This window comes from Peromyscus leucopus, chromosome X, assembly GCF_004664715.2.
Source record: "Peromyscus leucopus breed LL Stock chromosome X, UCI_PerLeu_2.1, whole genome shotgun sequence".
In the NCBI taxonomy this organism is placed as follows: domain Eukaryota; kingdom Metazoa; phylum Chordata; class Mammalia; order Rodentia; family Cricetidae; genus Peromyscus; species Peromyscus leucopus.
In genome coordinates this window covers 19,851,071-19,868,309 of record NC_051083.1, presented here as the reverse complement: position 1 = coordinate 19,868,309, position 17,239 = coordinate 19,851,071, and the positions used below count along the sequence as shown (strand labels likewise).

Below are 17,239 nucleotides of genomic sequence, written 5' to 3'. Positions count from 1 at the left end.
GCTGGTTAAGCTTCAGGCTTTTGAGCAGCAATCAGCTGAGAGCCATTGGGATGAGGACACAGAAGCTTCCAGTCTGAGGAAACAGGACCAGCTGAGGAACTGGCAAGGTGAGAGATAGCTGTGGCTTGTTCTGTCTCTCTGATCTACCAGCATGGACCCCAATAATTCGCCTCGGGTTTGATTTTACTAATAAGAACTTTTAAAATTCCTGCTACAGATACATGTAGCAGGTGTTGTTGTTTCCACAGTGCATATCCTATGTCCCACAGTTAATATAGAAGCCAGGCCCTTTTTCTTCCCCGTGTTTCTCTTTTCTTTCTTTCTCTCTTTCTGTCTGTCTTTCTTTCCTTCTTTCTTTCTTTCTTTCTTTCTTTCTTTCTTTCTTTTTTCTTTCTTTCTCTCTCTCTCTCTCTCTCTCTCTCTCTCTCTCTCCCACCCTCCCTCCCTCTCTCTCTCCCTTTCTTTCTTTCTTTCTTTCTTTCTTTCTTTCTTTCTTTCTTTCTTTCTTTCCTTCTTTCTTTTTCTTTTTCTGGAAAGATGGTATCTCTTTTTAATAGTCCTAACTGTCTTGGAACTCACTCTGTAGACCAGGCTGGCCTCACACTCAGAGATCTAATGCGGTAAGTCCACGGGATTCTGGTTAAGGAGTATGCAGTAATTTTTATTGAGGAAATACACTCATGAATAGAGATCAGAGTAGACAGCTGAGGTTGTCCTCTGATCTGACCAGGAGCGAATCCACCTGGCAGTTCGATCAGACCAGGCAGCAGGCAACAGGGACAAGGGGCTTGTGACCCTTCTCCCTTTCCTGTTAAAAGGTCACCTACAACAAGAAGCACCACCTCCTTTGGGCCCTATGGCCCAAGGTCATGGGCAGAGCAAATACCACCACAGAGATCCACCTGTCTCTGCCTCCCAAGTGGTAGGGTTAAAGGCATGTGCCATTACTGCCCGACTCAGGCCCCCTGAGGGTATTTTTTTAATTAATTTAAATTTTTTAATTCATTTTACATACCCCAAATCCCCCTCTTCCCTTCTCCGACCCTCCCAGCCTCCCCGTCAAACCCATCCCCCATTCCCTCCTACAAGAAGGTAAGGCCTACCACTGTGAAGTACATTTAGTAGAGGCAGGCCAAGCCCCTCCCCCAGCCCCAAGGCTGTGTGAAGTGTCCCATCATAGAAGTGGCCCCCTGAGTTATTTTACAAGTGGTTTTGATGGTAGTTTAAATCAAACAAAAGAAAATCTTGCCATGTCGCCCAGAGATTGTACTTTTGGGTCTTTGTCCTATTGAAAACTTCTGTACACACACAACTTTTCATTCCATTGTTTATGGCAGCTTCCTTTGTAGCAGCTAGCCAAACTCTGGAAACCAAAGTGCCCAACAGATGAGTGAAAACAAGAACTGACAGCACACCCAGACCATGGTATGGCACACAGCAATGAAAAGGAGTACCAGGAGAGAGTCCATCTTTGTTTTTTTCTTGTTGCTGTTGTTGTTGTTGTGTGGAGCTGGGGATTCAAAGCTAGAGCCCCACACATGCTGGCCAAGCAGCTTGCCCAAAGCTACATTCCCAAAGAATAGAGTTTTGATATAAGCAATCAAGTGTGTAGAATGAAGGGCATGGCGGTGAGTGGAAAAGGCCAGCCCCAACATTTATATATGATGTTCTTGAAATGATTGTGGAAATAGTGAGCAACACAGTGTCTGTCCCAGTTGAAGCATGCTGCTGGGCATCAGCATAAGAACTAGCATGAGTAAGATGTTTCTGAAAGAGCAGAGAAGAAACTGGATTGCAGTGGGAATTGCATGAATTTTCCCATGTGATACAGTGAGAGAGAGGTCTGTACACCCAGTGCACGAGTGTGAGTGCCCTGCTTTTGATATGTTATAGTTGTGTCACATATTAGGTGGGCCAATTAGATGAAGAATGCTCTATATGTTCTGATTCTTCTCTATCGATAATGGTTTTGAAACACAAATTTCACATAAACACACACACACACACACATACACACACACACACACATACACACACACACACACACACACACATACACACACACACACACACACACACACACACCTCCACCACACCTAGTGCTCCTTCTTTGCTCCAGTCAATAAAATGGAATGGAAGCAGTTTTGAAAAGAGCAAGCCAGAAACTCTACATCGATGTTTTAACTTTATTGGCAACAAAGTAAAGGAGGAAAAGCCTAGACCCGAGGAGGGGAAAATGATAGATGGCCCCATGGGAACAACAGCATGGGGAGTACAGAACCATCGCTATCTGGTTGCCCTAGCCAAGGAGCATCTGTTCCCAGAATGCCCCAGAGGGGATGCCAAAACCACTAAGAAAAGGACTGTAACATTTCTGGAAGAGGTTTGAAACTCGCCATCTGAAGGTATTATTGTCATCAGGCTGGACATTTTTACTCCTTTTGACCATGCTCCCAAAAAGATTTCACCCCAGGGTTTGGTGATGTTGACATTCAAGATCCCGTGGGTTCTGATCTTCACATGAGGATAACAACGCCAGAGTTATTCTGTCCATTCGTGGAGAAGCATTTGATACATCTTTTTGTTTTTCTGCTGCCAGTGCGTTTTGTTCTTTTCACTCTTTTGTATTTCTTGCGCAAGAGGGGGCTGGGTGGCATCAGGGTTGAGTGACAAGTTACTGAGGTCTAGTATCAGGTTTTCACAGGAGGGTGAATGAGAGGCTGCTTCTGTCGTGGTCCCCATTCCCATGGAGACCCCAGACATGTTCCCCACATCATTCTGACAGTAGCAGCATTCACATGTGAACATCTCCTCATCTACATCTCGAGGAGGGGAGGGTCTTCTTTTTCTCTCAGTTTGGTGAGGTAAGAGAAACCTAACACGTTTCTTTTTCTTGATTTCAGCTAGTTTTGTTTTCTTTTGGGGTGATTTTGAACTCTCCGAATGCTGATCTTCTTCCATCCTTTCCAAGAAAGAAAGCACATATTAGAAACACAAGGTTCTATAGAAAACAGCTCATGCTGTCCACATGCCCGGAGCATGGGAGAAAAGCTGACTGTTAGCCGGGAGGTGATGGTACACGCCTTTAATCCCAGCACTCGGGAGGCAGAGGCAGGCGGATCTCTGTGAGTTCGAGGCCAGCCTGGGCTACCAAGTGAGTTCCAGGAAAGGCGCAAAGCTACACAGAGAAACTCTGTCTCGAAAAACCAACACCAACACACACACACACACACAAAAAAAAAAAAAAAAAAAGCTGACTGTTTTAGCAGGGGAAAATTTGGTTCCTGTAAAGATCTTTACCTCTCTGAACTCATTTGCCTCCCGCATCAAAGGGTACTACAACCTACCACTCCCGGGAATAGTTCCTAAGAGTGATAGCACAGAGGTTATGCACTAAAGGAGTTTATTGGGAATGACAGCAGTTTCCCTTTGAAACCTAGGAAATAACTGGACTAGCATATGAAGATTTGAGGTCAAACATGCTTATGCTACCTCCCTCCGACACACATACACATAGAGGGGGAAAAAATGAAAGCAAAGGCCACATGCAGGACTTGGTTGAATGAGTTAGGAAGGCTTTGCACCAGGATATGTAAATCAGTCTGACCATTTTGAGATAGTTATGGAGGTGTCTCAAAACATTTCAAATAGAATGTCCACATAGTCTACCCATCACGTTCATGGCTATAATGCAAAGGAATCAACAGTGCCTTACGATAGTGATAGCTGAGTATCCATACTACTAACGAAAGCCACATAATGGATTCAGCCTAGGTGCCAGTCAGTGGATGAATTGATATGGGAAATGTGGTACCCATACAAAGGCAGTTTCACTTGGCTGCAGAAAGGACGGAAATACAGTGTTTGAGGAAAGACAATGGATCTTGTGTGAAATAAACCAGATTTGGAAAGACAAATATCACGTATCCTCTCATGTGAAAGCCATAAAAATCAAAAGTAAGCTAAAAGCCAATAAAAAGGAACATAAAATTAAATGAAGGAACACTGGGGCTGTAGGACGGGATTGGGGAAAGGGGAGGAGAAGGGATAACAGAGTAGTAACAGGGGTGAAGACAGCCAGATTCTACTACGGCGTATACAGAACTATCATAACTAAAGCCTCCCTTTGTATGGTTAATATACACTAATATAAACTGAAAAAGAGCCGGGCGGTGGTGGCACACACCTTTAATCCCAGCACTCGGGAGGCAGAGGCAGGCAGATCTCTGTGAGTTCGAGGCCAGCCTCGGCTACCAAGTGAGTCCCAGGAAAGGCGCAAAGCTACACAGAGAAACCCTGTCTCGAAAAAAAAAAAAAAAAAAAAAAAAACTAAAAAAGACAAAGCCGCTTTGGATGGGTGGCTGGGCACTGTGCCCTCCAAGTGTGCTTTCAAGTTACCAAATGTAGCAAGTGATGTTTGACTCCTGAATAAAACAGATCAGAACAACAAGCTTTATCTCCTTTGAGTCCCAGTACCTAGCACATGCTGCTGTGTGGGTCCTTGGGAGACTTTTCCCATACATCTGGTACCCCGGCCCCAGTCCAGCCAAGCATTAGGTGTCCACTCACAGAGTGAGCAGCTTTTCAGATTCCACCCCAAGTCTTTCCTTACATCCAACAGTATGTACCATCTCTGCTTCTATAGGTAGCTGCCTTCCCACCAAGTTGATGTCTTCCCCTGCCTAGCACAGTGTTTGCATGCCTTGCCACAGACTCTGAAACTCTCCTGGATCTCCTGTACTCATTCCTCCTGTTCTGACTATTCCTCCAGACACCTTTACACCCCGATCCTTCCCTGTCTTGATCTATCTGCTCAGGTAGGATCTTGTCAGTAAGGCTGGCTCTGAACACTTCATTTAAAAGTGCAAGCTGGGCCAGAGCTGGGCGTGGTGGTTCACAACTTTAATCTCAGCACTCTGGAGGCTGAGAACCAGGACAGTCAGGGCTATGTAGACAGCATACCCTATCACAAAAACAAAAGAAAGCAAAACCACAGCTACAAAAGGATTTGCCCTGGCATGCTAACCTGAAGGGGGTAATACTGACACATGAACCTTGTCTGTAAGCAACAGCTTTCAAATTAGACTTAGGACTCACTCAAAAAAGAGAAATTATGCCTGCTCCCGGAACGCCAGCCAAGTATCCCCAGTCTGGTGCGGTCATGAATCTTGAAGGAGATTCCACAACTGCCATTTTACTAAAACAGCATATCCCCCAACTACATTCTAAGTATTTTCCCTCATACCCACAGACAAGTGTGGTCCTCAGCCCTCACTGAGGAAACCTCACTTTGGGACAGACAGAGGTCAATACAGAAAATCACAACCAATCAAAATGCAGAGTTGTGAAGCCAGGTTCCCACAGGTTCATCTACAAAAAACTCCTGCAGTTACGGCTCAGGGATCATTGTGGAAGAGGGCCCAGACAGATTGTAAGAGCCAGAAGACCAGGGAGATTGCTGTGAGACTAGGCTGTGCCTCCTGGGAATGTCAGAACCTACACACTTATAAAACTCCACCGGCATGACCAGATAAACATGAGCTGAACACAGACGACCCAAAAGACATGCTGACATGGATGGGGTCGGGGGTGGGGGCAGCAGGTGGGGATCCTGAAGTCTTAAAGAACTACAGGTAACTAAGGAATGCTGAGACCAGGGAGTCATGGCCTTCCCAGAGAAGGTCCTCAAAAACGGGTTGTCTAATACCATATGCTCAGCCTTGAAAATCTATACCTAAACGTAACGTATTACAGACTGAGCAGGTTGTCTTTATGCATTTAGGAATATGTATACATATATGAATTCAACAACGATTCAGGAAAAAGAGACAATGAATTTGAAACAGAACAAAGGAAGAATATATGAGAGGTTTAGAAGGGAAACAAGGAGACAGGAAATGATGCAATTTTAATCTAAAAAAATATTTTTAAGTGCATGCCCAACAGTCACCACTGGCAACACTCACCGCAACCACCCTCCCATCCCCCATCCCTGCTCTGCTTTCCTAACAGCAAAAGTCTGCTTCCTACTGCCCTACACAGCATGGCATGTTGGTTCAGTAAGTTCAATGTTGATTTCTGTAGACCACAGTACCACGTAAACTCCACAAGGGCTGACATTTTCAACAGTGCCCTGGATCATGTCCAGCTCCAAGGCCACTTCCTGCCACATGTCCAGCTCTTGGGCTACTTCCTGCCACGTAGAAGGCCCTCAGTAAATGTACCTGGAGAAAAAGAAGTGCCTGGCATGGAGAAAGCCTCCGTAAATTACAGCCTTTGTTATTATTGCCCTCCATCCCTGTTGGGTGAAGCTGGAGAGCAAGCAGAGAATCAGGGAAGCAACAGTAGAGTCTGATGAACCCCAGAGGGAGAGTGGGCATTAATGGGTCATCACAGGCCACACAGTTTGTGCATACGAGAGGCCTGGAAGTTACTCTCCATTGGCCGAGCATCTCTCACTCTCCAGGGAGGTACAGTGTAAGTAGTCACCATCCATATCACACTCTTGGAAAGGACTTGGAGAGAAGCCTTGCCATAGACAGTGGGAGCTGAGTTCCCATCTCTCTTCCTCCAGAGCACGTGGCCAAGCCTCAGGCTCACCTTCTAGGTGCTTCCAATTCCCAGTTGCCCAGTGTTCAGGTGTACACACCAGCACCAGAGCCAATACCCCGTGACACTGCAACTGTGTCTCTCCTGACTACTGAGAACAATGGAGAGCAATGACCAAGACTGCTCCGTCCAGACACATATCCACACTATAATATTATAGCCCCTGCAGATACAGGAAATGACAGTTTAGCCGGAAACAGAGGCAAGCCTGAGGGAACAGAGCCAGTCAGAAGGATGGCACTGACTGGAACCATGGTAGGACTAGCTCTGGAGCCTGTGAACTTACCATCCCACGTTTCAGATGGAAACGTCTACATCCATGGGGGGAAATGTATGTGTCACAGTGAAGGGTCAGAGGGGGAAAGTTAATAGACCTGAATGACTTGAAAAAGAACATCACAAGTGGGGCTTGAGAGTAGAATCTGTTCCTGAGTGGGGAAGTGGTGGCACACACCTTTAATCTCAACACTCGGGGAGCAGAGCCACGCTGAACTCTGTGAGTTCAAGGCCAGCCTGGTCTACAGAGCGAGTTCCAGGATAGCCAAGGCCACATAGAGAAACCCTGTCTCAAAAAAACAAAACAAAACAAAAAAAGGGTAGAATCTCTCCCTTTTTAAACTTTTTTCCTTCGTTTGAAAATAGATTGTTTTCTCACAAAATCAATCCTGATTACAGTTTCTTCCCCTCACTCTCCTCCCCCCAGTTCCTCCCCACCTCCCCTCTCCTTTTGTGTCTCTCATTAGAAAAGAACAGGCTGCTAAGAGACAATATGGAAATATAACAAATTAAATGCAACACGGTAAAACAAACACCATCACATCAATGAACAGCATCGAAAAAGGACTTGGAACACCTACCCGTATCCCACAAACAGTGGCTCCGGGGAACTCAGTGTGTTCAGTCGCCTGATGTAAAATGGAAACAAGCAGTTCCAACTGAAGGTACAGAAAGAAGATGGAGCCACACCCAAAGTCACATGCTGGTACCCCAAGGCCAGCAGTGGGAGTGTGGGAAGGCATGCAGGGAGGAGAACTGGGGAAGATATCTGAGATGTAAGCAGGTGGGGACCAACCGGGATGCACCATCACTGCACCACCCACAGAGGGTATCAGCAGTACTCTTCCTTCTCGTTCTCACTGAAGCCACAGGCACTGGGCTTTGTTTGCTTGCTTTCTAGAGCAGGTGTCTCACTTCCACTGCTGGACTCGAACTGACCACCTAGTGAAGGACTAATGTGGATGATCTTGACCTCCTGATCCTCCGGCCTCCACCTGCTCAATCCTGGGATTACAGGTGTGCGCCCCCAGGCAGGGCTTTATGCCATGCTTGTGTGCCCTGTGTGAGAGGCAAGCATCCTAACCACAGGGCTACATCTACAGCCCGCGATGGATATCTTCTAGGGAAATTTGTCTCGTAGAATGAAGTATAAAGAGCACACACGTCCACTTCACAAAACTATGGTCCATAAGAGGTTCTGAGAACGCTGGTACTGGAGACATGAGCTTAAAGAAGGACTTGTATTATTTAAGAATGGAGGCAGTCAAGAAGGCAGACGGTGTGGGAAATGATAGATAGCAAGGGCAATCCCCTCCAATGAATGGCTCTCATAATGCACCTTTGTGGGAGGAATAACACGGATCAGGGTGGAAACTATTCTGAGCCCTCCATATGCCTTCCTTTACTCAGGGCAATGTGACCGGAGAAAGACTCACAAACGGTCTCTTAATTCTTTCCCGTGTGTTAGTTCTCTGCCTCTGTGATCAAGGCACATGCCCCAGGGACAGAGACAGCGCTGTCTCTGGTTCTGCCTTCATCCTGACAGATATTCTGGCAGAATGGGCTGACAAAGCATTGGAGTTCACAGATGAAAACCTTGACCTCATGACATGCTGGGACGTCTGGAATGACTCAGGAGAACTGAGAAGGCTGCCTGGCAGCGGGGAAACCACTGAAGGAAAGAGGAGCCTCAGCCTCAGCTCCCCAAAAGTCTATCCTGGGAGGACGCTGAGCCACCAGAGAAATGGCACAACCAACCGGACAGGGGGTGGAAAACGCAAGTGAAGGTACTCACCGAAATATCTCAAGTCATGGGCCTGAAGACCATGGCTTCCTGAGGGCTGCCAGCTCGGGGTTCACATTGCTTGTGTCTATGTCCCAGCTAGACCACCTGTAAGCTTGTGTGTGTGTCCCACTCCAATATTGTGAGCTTGTGTCTGTGTCCTACTCCAGCATTTGTGAGATTGTGTCTGTGTCCCACTCCATCATATGTGAGCTTGTGTTTGTGTCACACTCCACTATTTGTGAACTTGTGTCTGTGTCACACTCCACCATTTGTGAGCTTGTGTTTGTGTCACACTCCACTATTTGTGAACTTGTGTCTGTGTCACACTCCACTATTTGTGAGCTTCTATCTGTGTCACACAAGAACATTTGTGAGCTTGTGTCTGTGTCACACAGAACCATTTATGAGCTTGTGTCTGTGCCACACACCACCATTTGTGACCTTGGGTCTGTGTCACACAGCATTTGTGAGATTGTGTCTGTGTCATATTTCACCATTTGTGAATTTGTGTCTGTATCACACGCCAGCATTTGTGAGTTTGTGTCTGTGTCCCACACCAGCATTTGTGAACGTGTGTCTCTGTCCTACTTGAGCATTTGTGAGATTGTGTATGTGTACCAATCTACCATTTGAGTGCTTGTGTGTGTGTCCCACACCATTATTTGTGAGCTTTAGTTTGTGTCACACTCCAGCATTTGTGAGCTTGTGTCTGAGTCACACTCCACTATTTGTGAGATTGTGTCTGTGTCCCACTCCAGCATTTGTGATCTTGGGTGTGTGTCACATACCACCATTTGTGATCTTGTGTCTGTGTCACACTCCAGCATTTGTGAGCTTGTGTCTCTGTCCTACTTCAGCATTTACACGCTTGAGTCTGTGTCACACACCATCATTTGGGAGCTTGTGTCTGTGTCACACACCACAATTTGTTAACTTGAGAGTGTGGTTTCCTACACCAGTTGTGATCTTGTGTCTGTGTCACACTCCAGTATTTGTGAGATTATGTATGTGGCCCAGTCCATCATTTGAGTGCTTGTGTGTGTGTCAAACTCCACTATTTGTGAGCTTTTTGTGTCACACTGCAGCATTTGTGAGCTTGTTTCTGTTCACACTTCACCAATTGTGAGCTTGTGTCTGTGTCACACTCCAGCATTTGTGAACTTGTGTCTGTGTCACACTCCGCTATAAGTGAGCTTGTGTCTGTGTCACATTCCAGCAATTGTGAAATTGTGTCTGTATCACACACCAGCATTTGTGAGCTTGTATCCTTGTCACACACCACAATTTGTTAACTTGTGTGTGTGTCCTTCTCCACCATTTGTGATCTTGTGTCTGTGTCACACTCCAGCATTTGTGAGCTTTGTCTGTGTCTCACTCCAGCATTTGTGAGTTTGTGTCTTTTTCCTACTCCATCATTTGTGAGCTTGTGTCTGTCTCCCACTTCAGCATTTGTGAGCTTGTGTCTGTGTCACACATCGGCATTTGTGAGCTTTGTCTGTCTCCCACTTCAGCATTTATGTGCTTGAGTCCTTGTCCCACAAAAGCATTTGTGATTTTGTGTCTGTGTCACACTCCACAATTTGTGAGCTTCTGTCTGTGTCGCATAGCACCATTTGTGAGCTTTTGCTGTTTCCCAATCCACCATTTGTGAGCTTGTGTCTGTCTCACACTCCAGCATTTGTGAGCTTGTGTCTGTGTCTCACACCACCATTTGTGAGCTTTGTCTGTCTCACACTCCAGCATTTGTAAACTTGTGTCTGTGTCACACACCATCATTTGTGAGCTTGTGTCTGTGTCCCACTCCAGCATTTGAAAGCTGGTGTCTCTGTCCCACTCCAGCATTTTTGAACTTGTCTGTGTCCCACTCCAGCATTTGTGAGCTTGTGTCTGTGTCCCAGTCAACCATTTGTGAACTTGTGTCTGTGTCACATTCCATCATTTGTGAGCTTGTGTCTGTGTCACACTCCATCATTTGTGAGCTAGTGTCTGTGTCACACTCGAACGTTTGTGAGCTTGTGTCTGTGTCACACTCCAGCATCTGTGAGCTTGTGTCTGTTTCAGAAACTACAATTTGTGACCTTGTGTCTGTGTCATACACCAGCATTTGTGAGCTTGTGTCTGTGTCCCACTCCAGCATTTGTAAGACATGCTGTGTTGTTTTCTCTCAGCCCTCCAATGTGCTACTTAACACAGCCCATGCCCAGAGTGTTAAGTATCTCTCACAAGAGGGGTGTGCATGTGTGTGGCGGGGGGGGGGGGGGGGGGGTTGGCAGGAGAGCATCTTAAAACTCTGTCTGTTGAAATGCAGAGCCTTTATTTACCCTGGGAGACTGTAAGCAATCGCCACACCCGGAACTGTTCATCTCTTTTCATTCTCACTCACAGGCATCTTTGCTCCCTGTCACACTCTTCTACACTCTTCAGTCCTTCTCGGTATCTAATTTAGGAGCTCTCCCGCCACCTAAGGGATGCCATGCCTGTGACCTTGCCCTACATCTGGCATGGACTGAACCAGAATTCTCTGCTGAGTATCAATACGAGTCCTTTAAAAATCCTGTCCACATGCAACCACCAACTGGAAACCCACAGCTCCTGCAAGTCTGTACACAACATGCTATGGTAGGAGTTCATAGAATGCCCAAAGTGGCCATGCACCAGATAATGATGTCTCCTAATTTTCCCACTTGTGCACGGCAGCTGCTGGACTTGGTTTAAAATACTGCTCGTCTGGATGCAGAGACACACAGCCAAACAAGTATACATAGAAGGAGCCCAAATTGCAGATCTGCTTCGGTTTCCTCACCTTGGTGCTCAAAAAACATCCTCAGAAGAGCGGGCTGGGAGGTGGGAAGATCTGTGGGAGCCAGGGGGCTGTCAAGAAAACTAGGAGAACAGGACCCACAGAATCTATTGAGCAGGGCTCTTGGGAGCTCACAGAGACTGAAGAAACGTTCACAGAGCCTGCGTGGTTCTGTCCTAGGTCCTCTACGTGTATGTTGTGGTTGTCAGCTCGGGATTCTTATGGAAATCCTATCAGTGCAAGTGGGCATATCTCTGACTCTTTTGCCTGCCCGTGGGACCCTTTTGCTCCTACTGTTTTTCCTTGTCCAGCCCTGATGAGCGGGTTTGTGCCTTGTCTTATTGTAAATTGTTAGGCTGTGTTCTCTTGATATCTCCAGGAGCCTGCTGTTTTCTGAAGGGAAACAGGAAGAGAGGATCTGGGGCAGAGGGCAGGTGTGGGAGGGTCCAGGGAGCAGTGGATGGAAGGGGGACTGCTCTGCTGTGGTCAGGATATATTGTATGAGAGAAGAGCAAGAAAAGACTAAAGAAAAAAAGAAAAACTCTGTGTGTGTGCGTGTGCGTGTACGTGTGTGTGTGTGTGTGTGTGTGTGTGTGTGTGTGTGTGTACTGCCGGCCAACCCTTTGTACCTTTCTTATTTTCCTATCTTATGGTCTTCATCACTAATGACTGGGCAATGAAGCCAAGGAAAGCTGGGAACACCTGATTGTTTGGACACTTCACTCAGGTCACTCAGATTTCTAGTCACATTGCAGGTCCAGTGGTCACCACCTTGCAGGAGTCTGGCTATCCACGGTGTGGCACTCACTAGAGATTCGGGACAAGCTTGGTTAAACAATAGCCAGTGCAGGAATGCAAACGCTTGCTTCATAAATCCTCTGACAACACCCTAAGCATTCCAGGACAAGGGCTCTCTGATTGCTTACCTCCAGGGTAATATGCCCTACCCAAGCCAATTGGTGTTCTGACAACGCTCTGCCAATCAGCCACCAAAGCTGTGGCTTCAGGGTACTGAAATTTCTCATGCGATCGAATCCAAGCTTCAGAAGGCCATGTAGGGTTGGCCATATGCCCTGCCTTGGGGGTTACCAGGCCCCAAGCCAGATGTCCCTAGTGCTGCTCTCAGTACAGGAGGTCCTGAAGGAGCTGCCGGGTCCAGGCTCACTCCAGTTGCTGTGGGAGTTTAGCTCCTTTGACACGTGGGCGACAAGACCCCTGCACCCTTGCTGCCCAGCAGCTGAGCACAGTCAGGTGCGGCTGGAGAGGCTGCCCCCCGTTCCCTCCTGTGCTCCCCTTCAGCCTCCTCCAGCAGCCCACTCCCGAGACAAAGCCCTCTCTCTATACCTAGGTCCTGTCACCTGTTGCTTCCAAGGTCCAACAGGAGCAGGAAAGAGATGCTGGCACAACTTCCGGGAGGGTCACGAGGGCATTCCCTTCTCCTGACAATGCACACAAGCGCTTGAGTCATTTACCTCACCACTACTGTGGTGACCCTCGTTAGCATTCAATATTCACTTAGTACTACGCCACAGAAGACTTCATATCATCCAAAACGCGAGACATGGGTACATCATATTTTAATTACCCTATCATCAGACATCTAAGACATTTCCAACCCTGACTGCTACAGAGTCCTCAACAAACATCATTTTATACACACCTTCCTCTACATACTATCATGCCCTGTAAATTCTGGGAAAAAAATGGGGTTTAGGGTTGTTGTAAGTCATGTGGCCCAAAGCCTGAAAATGGAGTCTCTTCTGTCAGTCATTCAAGTCTAGTTGGCTCCCGATGGACATACAACCTATGGAGGTCCAGTTTCTCCAACCAGAAAGGGACCAAAAATATTCTGAACAGGGTTTTAGATTGTTAGATCATAGTCATGATCTAGAAACAGGTTACAATCCCTTACTTGGGAAGCCCATTGGGGTTGATAAAGAAAGATCATATATATGTGCCCAGTCTGGTGGAAACACCCGATTTCACCTCACCTGATTGTAGCAGATCACCTTTCTCTGTCTCTGGACCGAGTCCACGCTGCCTGGATGTCAAACTCTGCTTCAGTTCTTCCTGCTACTGGATGTTGTACACTGGAGAGTGGCCTAACGGGATACAGAGCTGAACTCCTGGAGCTGAAGGCCTACAAGACAGTGCGGAGAAGATGGGCCCTCCTTGCCGAGGTCTCTTTGGAACGGGAGCCTGGCTGTGTCCAGAGCGTCTCTGGGGAAACAAGATTATTTCTCAGGAAGATTGGCTCTCTCCCTGAAGGGAGAGGGTAAGTTGGGGAAAGGAGACAGGACTAGGTCGAATTGGTGATCAGCTTCTTACCTTTCGGAGCCAGCTAGATTTCTTTTTTCTTTTCATGTGAAATCAAGTTCCACTCCCTGATTGAGGGCCCTGAGACCATCAGCCCCGCACACCACTCCCAACCCCTGTGGACAGTGTGGCAGCCCTGGAGGAGACCTGCCAGAGGCTCTGCGGCCTTGCTGGGACTCATTGTGACCAAAGAAGAGTTTCCAAGGTGCTGAGAGTGACCTAACAGTGGAGGGAGGGAGATCTGGTCCCAAACACTGTCCTCAGGGTGGTGGTGTAGGGGGAAGTGTCCGTGGTTAGGCCTGCCCATTGAAAAGGAGGGAGAACCACTGTGTGACAGGCTGGGATTGCCTTTCTGTTAGAGTCCAAGGAAAGGAGGAATTCAATGTGAACATTTATGTATTTATTGAAATGAGTTGAAATTGGATATTTAGCAGGGTTTGGAGGTCAGGGTCTCATGTAGCCGAGTCTGGCCTCAAATTCCCTTTCTAACCAGGATGATCTTGAGTTTCTGATCCTCCAGCCTCCATATCCCAAGTGCCAGGATTGGAGGCCTGTGCCACCACACCCGTTTTATGTGAGACTTTGATCAAACCAAAGGCTTCCTGCATCATAGGCACCTCTGTCCAATGAAATGCAGTCCCAGCCCCATAAAGGGTTTGGAAGAACAGAAATAACGGGTTTCTTCACAGCAGTGCACACATGAACACCGTTGTACCCAGCCTATACTCACCTGCTCCACAGGCCTCACTGGTCCCCCTCTGCCCTTCTGCTTAGCCCCTTCCTCGACAAAGCAGCATCTCTGTAGAGCCGATCATCATCTACAAAGGCCACATTATCGTTCACTAAGTGAAGGCAGCAGCAGCTCGGTGTTACCGTCACCTTTTTGTTCCCATCCCTCTCGTTGAGACTGTGAAGTGGGGGAGGCACAGAGGGCTTTGACATGCTGTACCCAGTGAAAGATTTAACAGGTCCTGGAACCCCCATGTGAACCTAGGCATGTTGGGTCTTAACTGCTGTGCTGTGTCGCCATCTACTGATGACTCCCAGCTCCACAGCTGCACCTCCATCTTGGAGATGGTCCTCAGTTTGTAGTGTCCTCCCAGTCCCCTCTTACCTGATAGTCCCAGGGATCCTGGACTCTCTGAACTCACCATCGCCAAACATTTGTGAACCTCTGTCTCCTCTAGTCTCGGTAATCTTTGAAAGCCTCCACCATCTACCGGACTGGCCCACTCCCTGACAGTCCTCCACTGCCCCCACTGTCCCTAAGACATCCAGACCGTCTAGACGACCTGCCAATTCCTCTCTCATCCACTCATCATCCTCTTCCCCTGCTTTACTCATCACCATGCAAGGAGGGACGCAGCGACACAAAGAGGGTGCCTACTATTCAGAGATCTCTTCTCAGGTCGTCACGTCATTGTTACTTGGACAGTGTGTAAGCATGCATGGTGAGTATGTAAACATGTGTGGTGCCTGTGCACGTGTGAGGGGCTGTGTGTGTGTGTGTGTGTGTGTGTGTGTGTGTGTGTGTGTGTGAATGCATTCTCCAAGAGCCTCGCAGATGCATGTGCACAGTAACCTGGAATCCCCAGACTGCAGCAGTGTGTAGGAGGTTGAATATGCTTTATCACAGTTGGAAATCAGGTGCTGAGATGCAGCGGCATTACGTGCAGACAGGAAAGAAAACCAAATCTAATTTCACACCTTACACAAAGGTGGTCAAGACTGGGTGAAGGACAAAGGGGAAGAAGGATGTGAAATCTTGACGGAGCAGACTGCTGGGGAGGCTCTGCCTTCCCTCCACTGGACTTAAGATAGGACTCTGTCTCAGTATCAGCAGAGCCTGCTGGTTTCTGGGAATGCATCCCTTGCTCTCAGTGTGAAATGTGCAGTGAAGAATCGGCTCCACGTCAGCCACATCACGCTTTCCACTTCCCATTGCTCTTCATGAACAAGGTGGCCAGGGAATGGGTGGAGAGGGAAGAACAGCACCACCAGATGTGATTTAAATGACCGGAGAAAAACTCTGTGCACGGACACCACATCATCATCATCATCGGCCGTCATGGTTTGAATCGGCCCCCAGTCCAGATGGTATCTTCAGGCAAATGGAGCTGCACATCTGAGAATTCTCATTCTGCTGGAGTGGCTGGGGGCCTGTTCGACATGCATTTCCAGGAAGGAGAGAACCATCTGCCTGACAGCTTCTGGAGTGCCATTCAGAGACATGAGGAGGCCTCAGCCATTACACTTGTATCCTCTGAATGCACGACCCACTCATGACAGCGAAAATCTCAATTCTAGTGATGGATATGGGAAGCCTCCTGTGGCAGCTTCACTCACGGTCTGTCATTTTAAACCACTTAGCACATGACACCTAAATGTGGGGAGGTATAGAGAATCAAAAGTAGGGACAGGTACAGATGCTGTACTTACAGTGATGCCCTTTTCCCTGGTCACAGGTAATCCAGAACTCCGTGCCTGTGCCGCATCCTTCTCCCCCTCAGAGGCCGCTGTCTGTCCCAGGGCCTGGGGGTAATACAGGCCCTGAGAAGCCGCTTTGGATTCTGAATAAAGAAAGAAAGCATCAGATCCTCACTTGGGCCCACAAGGTAACTAACTACAGTGAAGGACAAAAGTCTGGCATCCCTTTCCTGTGGGTCTCCTTTCCTTTGTCAGACCCCTGCCTCACCCTGCATATCTGCAACAGTCACTCAACGACTGTCTAAAGAGCCATTTGTACCTAACCCTGTCCTCACTCCCATCCAGACTGCAGGCCCAAGTGGAGTCATCCTCCAAAACCTGTAGTCACCCTGGATTCTAGCAGAGGGACGATTACACTCCCTTGAGACCAGTTATCCATGATGGCGAGGCTACACATCCTGCAGGAGCCAGATCCACGTCCTGGGGCGTGGGGGGTGGCGGTATAACAATTTCTGCAGGTAGTCTTACAGAACCGGACCTGGGCAAGACAAGTTCAGCTTGACTTTTGCTCTGGATGTCTTTGTTATGGACATTCCTTGACTGTTTTCCCAAGTTCTTTCTCTCCTTAAGCTAAAAGCATATGTCAGGATCAGCAGAATGACCTTGTGGTCACCAATCCATGTGCCCATCTCAGGCCGGATCACCTCTCATCTCTTAAGAGGTCCCGGGCTGGGGAGCTTAGCCTAAATTTTGAAGTAGCTGAGGCTGGAGGGATTTCTCTGAACTCTGATTACAGCAGGCATGTTATATCTCCATGCCTCTCATCACGGAGAGAGGGTAAGGAGGGAAATTAGGTCTCGGGGTCTCAATGCGTCCTGACAGGTGGAGCACCACATACAGGAAGCACAGGCCAACACGAAAATGGTTCTCTCAAACTCTCTATTAGACACTGCCCGCCCCCGCCCCCACCCAAAGCTCTCTGGACTAGGAAGGCTGGCAGTGTGTTTGGAGTGCTTGGAAGAATG

The 17,239-nt window shown here is 47.8% G+C and overlaps 1 protein-coding gene across 4 annotated transcripts; it reads right to left on the bottom strand.

Annotated features, from left to right (window-relative positions):
• Positions 1-2,166: 2,166 nt before the first annotated feature.
• LOC114702858 (protein FAM156A/FAM156B-like) lies at positions 2,167-16,533 on the bottom strand. Of its 4 annotated transcripts, XM_037199117.1 has the most exons (4): positions 16,227-16,533; positions 14,518-14,605; positions 13,463-13,611; positions 2,167-2,962 (listed from the first exon to the last, which is right to left on the bottom strand). In XM_037199117.1, the coding sequence occupies exon 4, from the start codon at positions 2,959-2,961 to the stop codon at positions 2,542-2,544; it is 420 nt and encodes a 139-aa protein (XP_037055012.1). In that variant the 5' UTR covers position 2,962; positions 13,463-13,611; positions 14,518-14,605; positions 16,227-16,533; the 3' UTR covers positions 2,167-2,541. The 4 variants fall into 4 exon arrangements, with proteins under 4 accessions (XP_037055012.1, XP_028739265.1, XP_037055013.1 ...); XM_028883432.2 differs by lacking the exons at positions 14,518-14,605; positions 16,227-16,533 and adding an exon at positions 13,800-14,227 and having other exon boundaries at positions 13,463-13,691; XM_037199118.1 differs by lacking the exons at positions 14,518-14,605; positions 16,227-16,533 and adding an exon at positions 13,800-14,227.
• Positions 16,534-17,239: the final 706 nt, after the last annotated feature.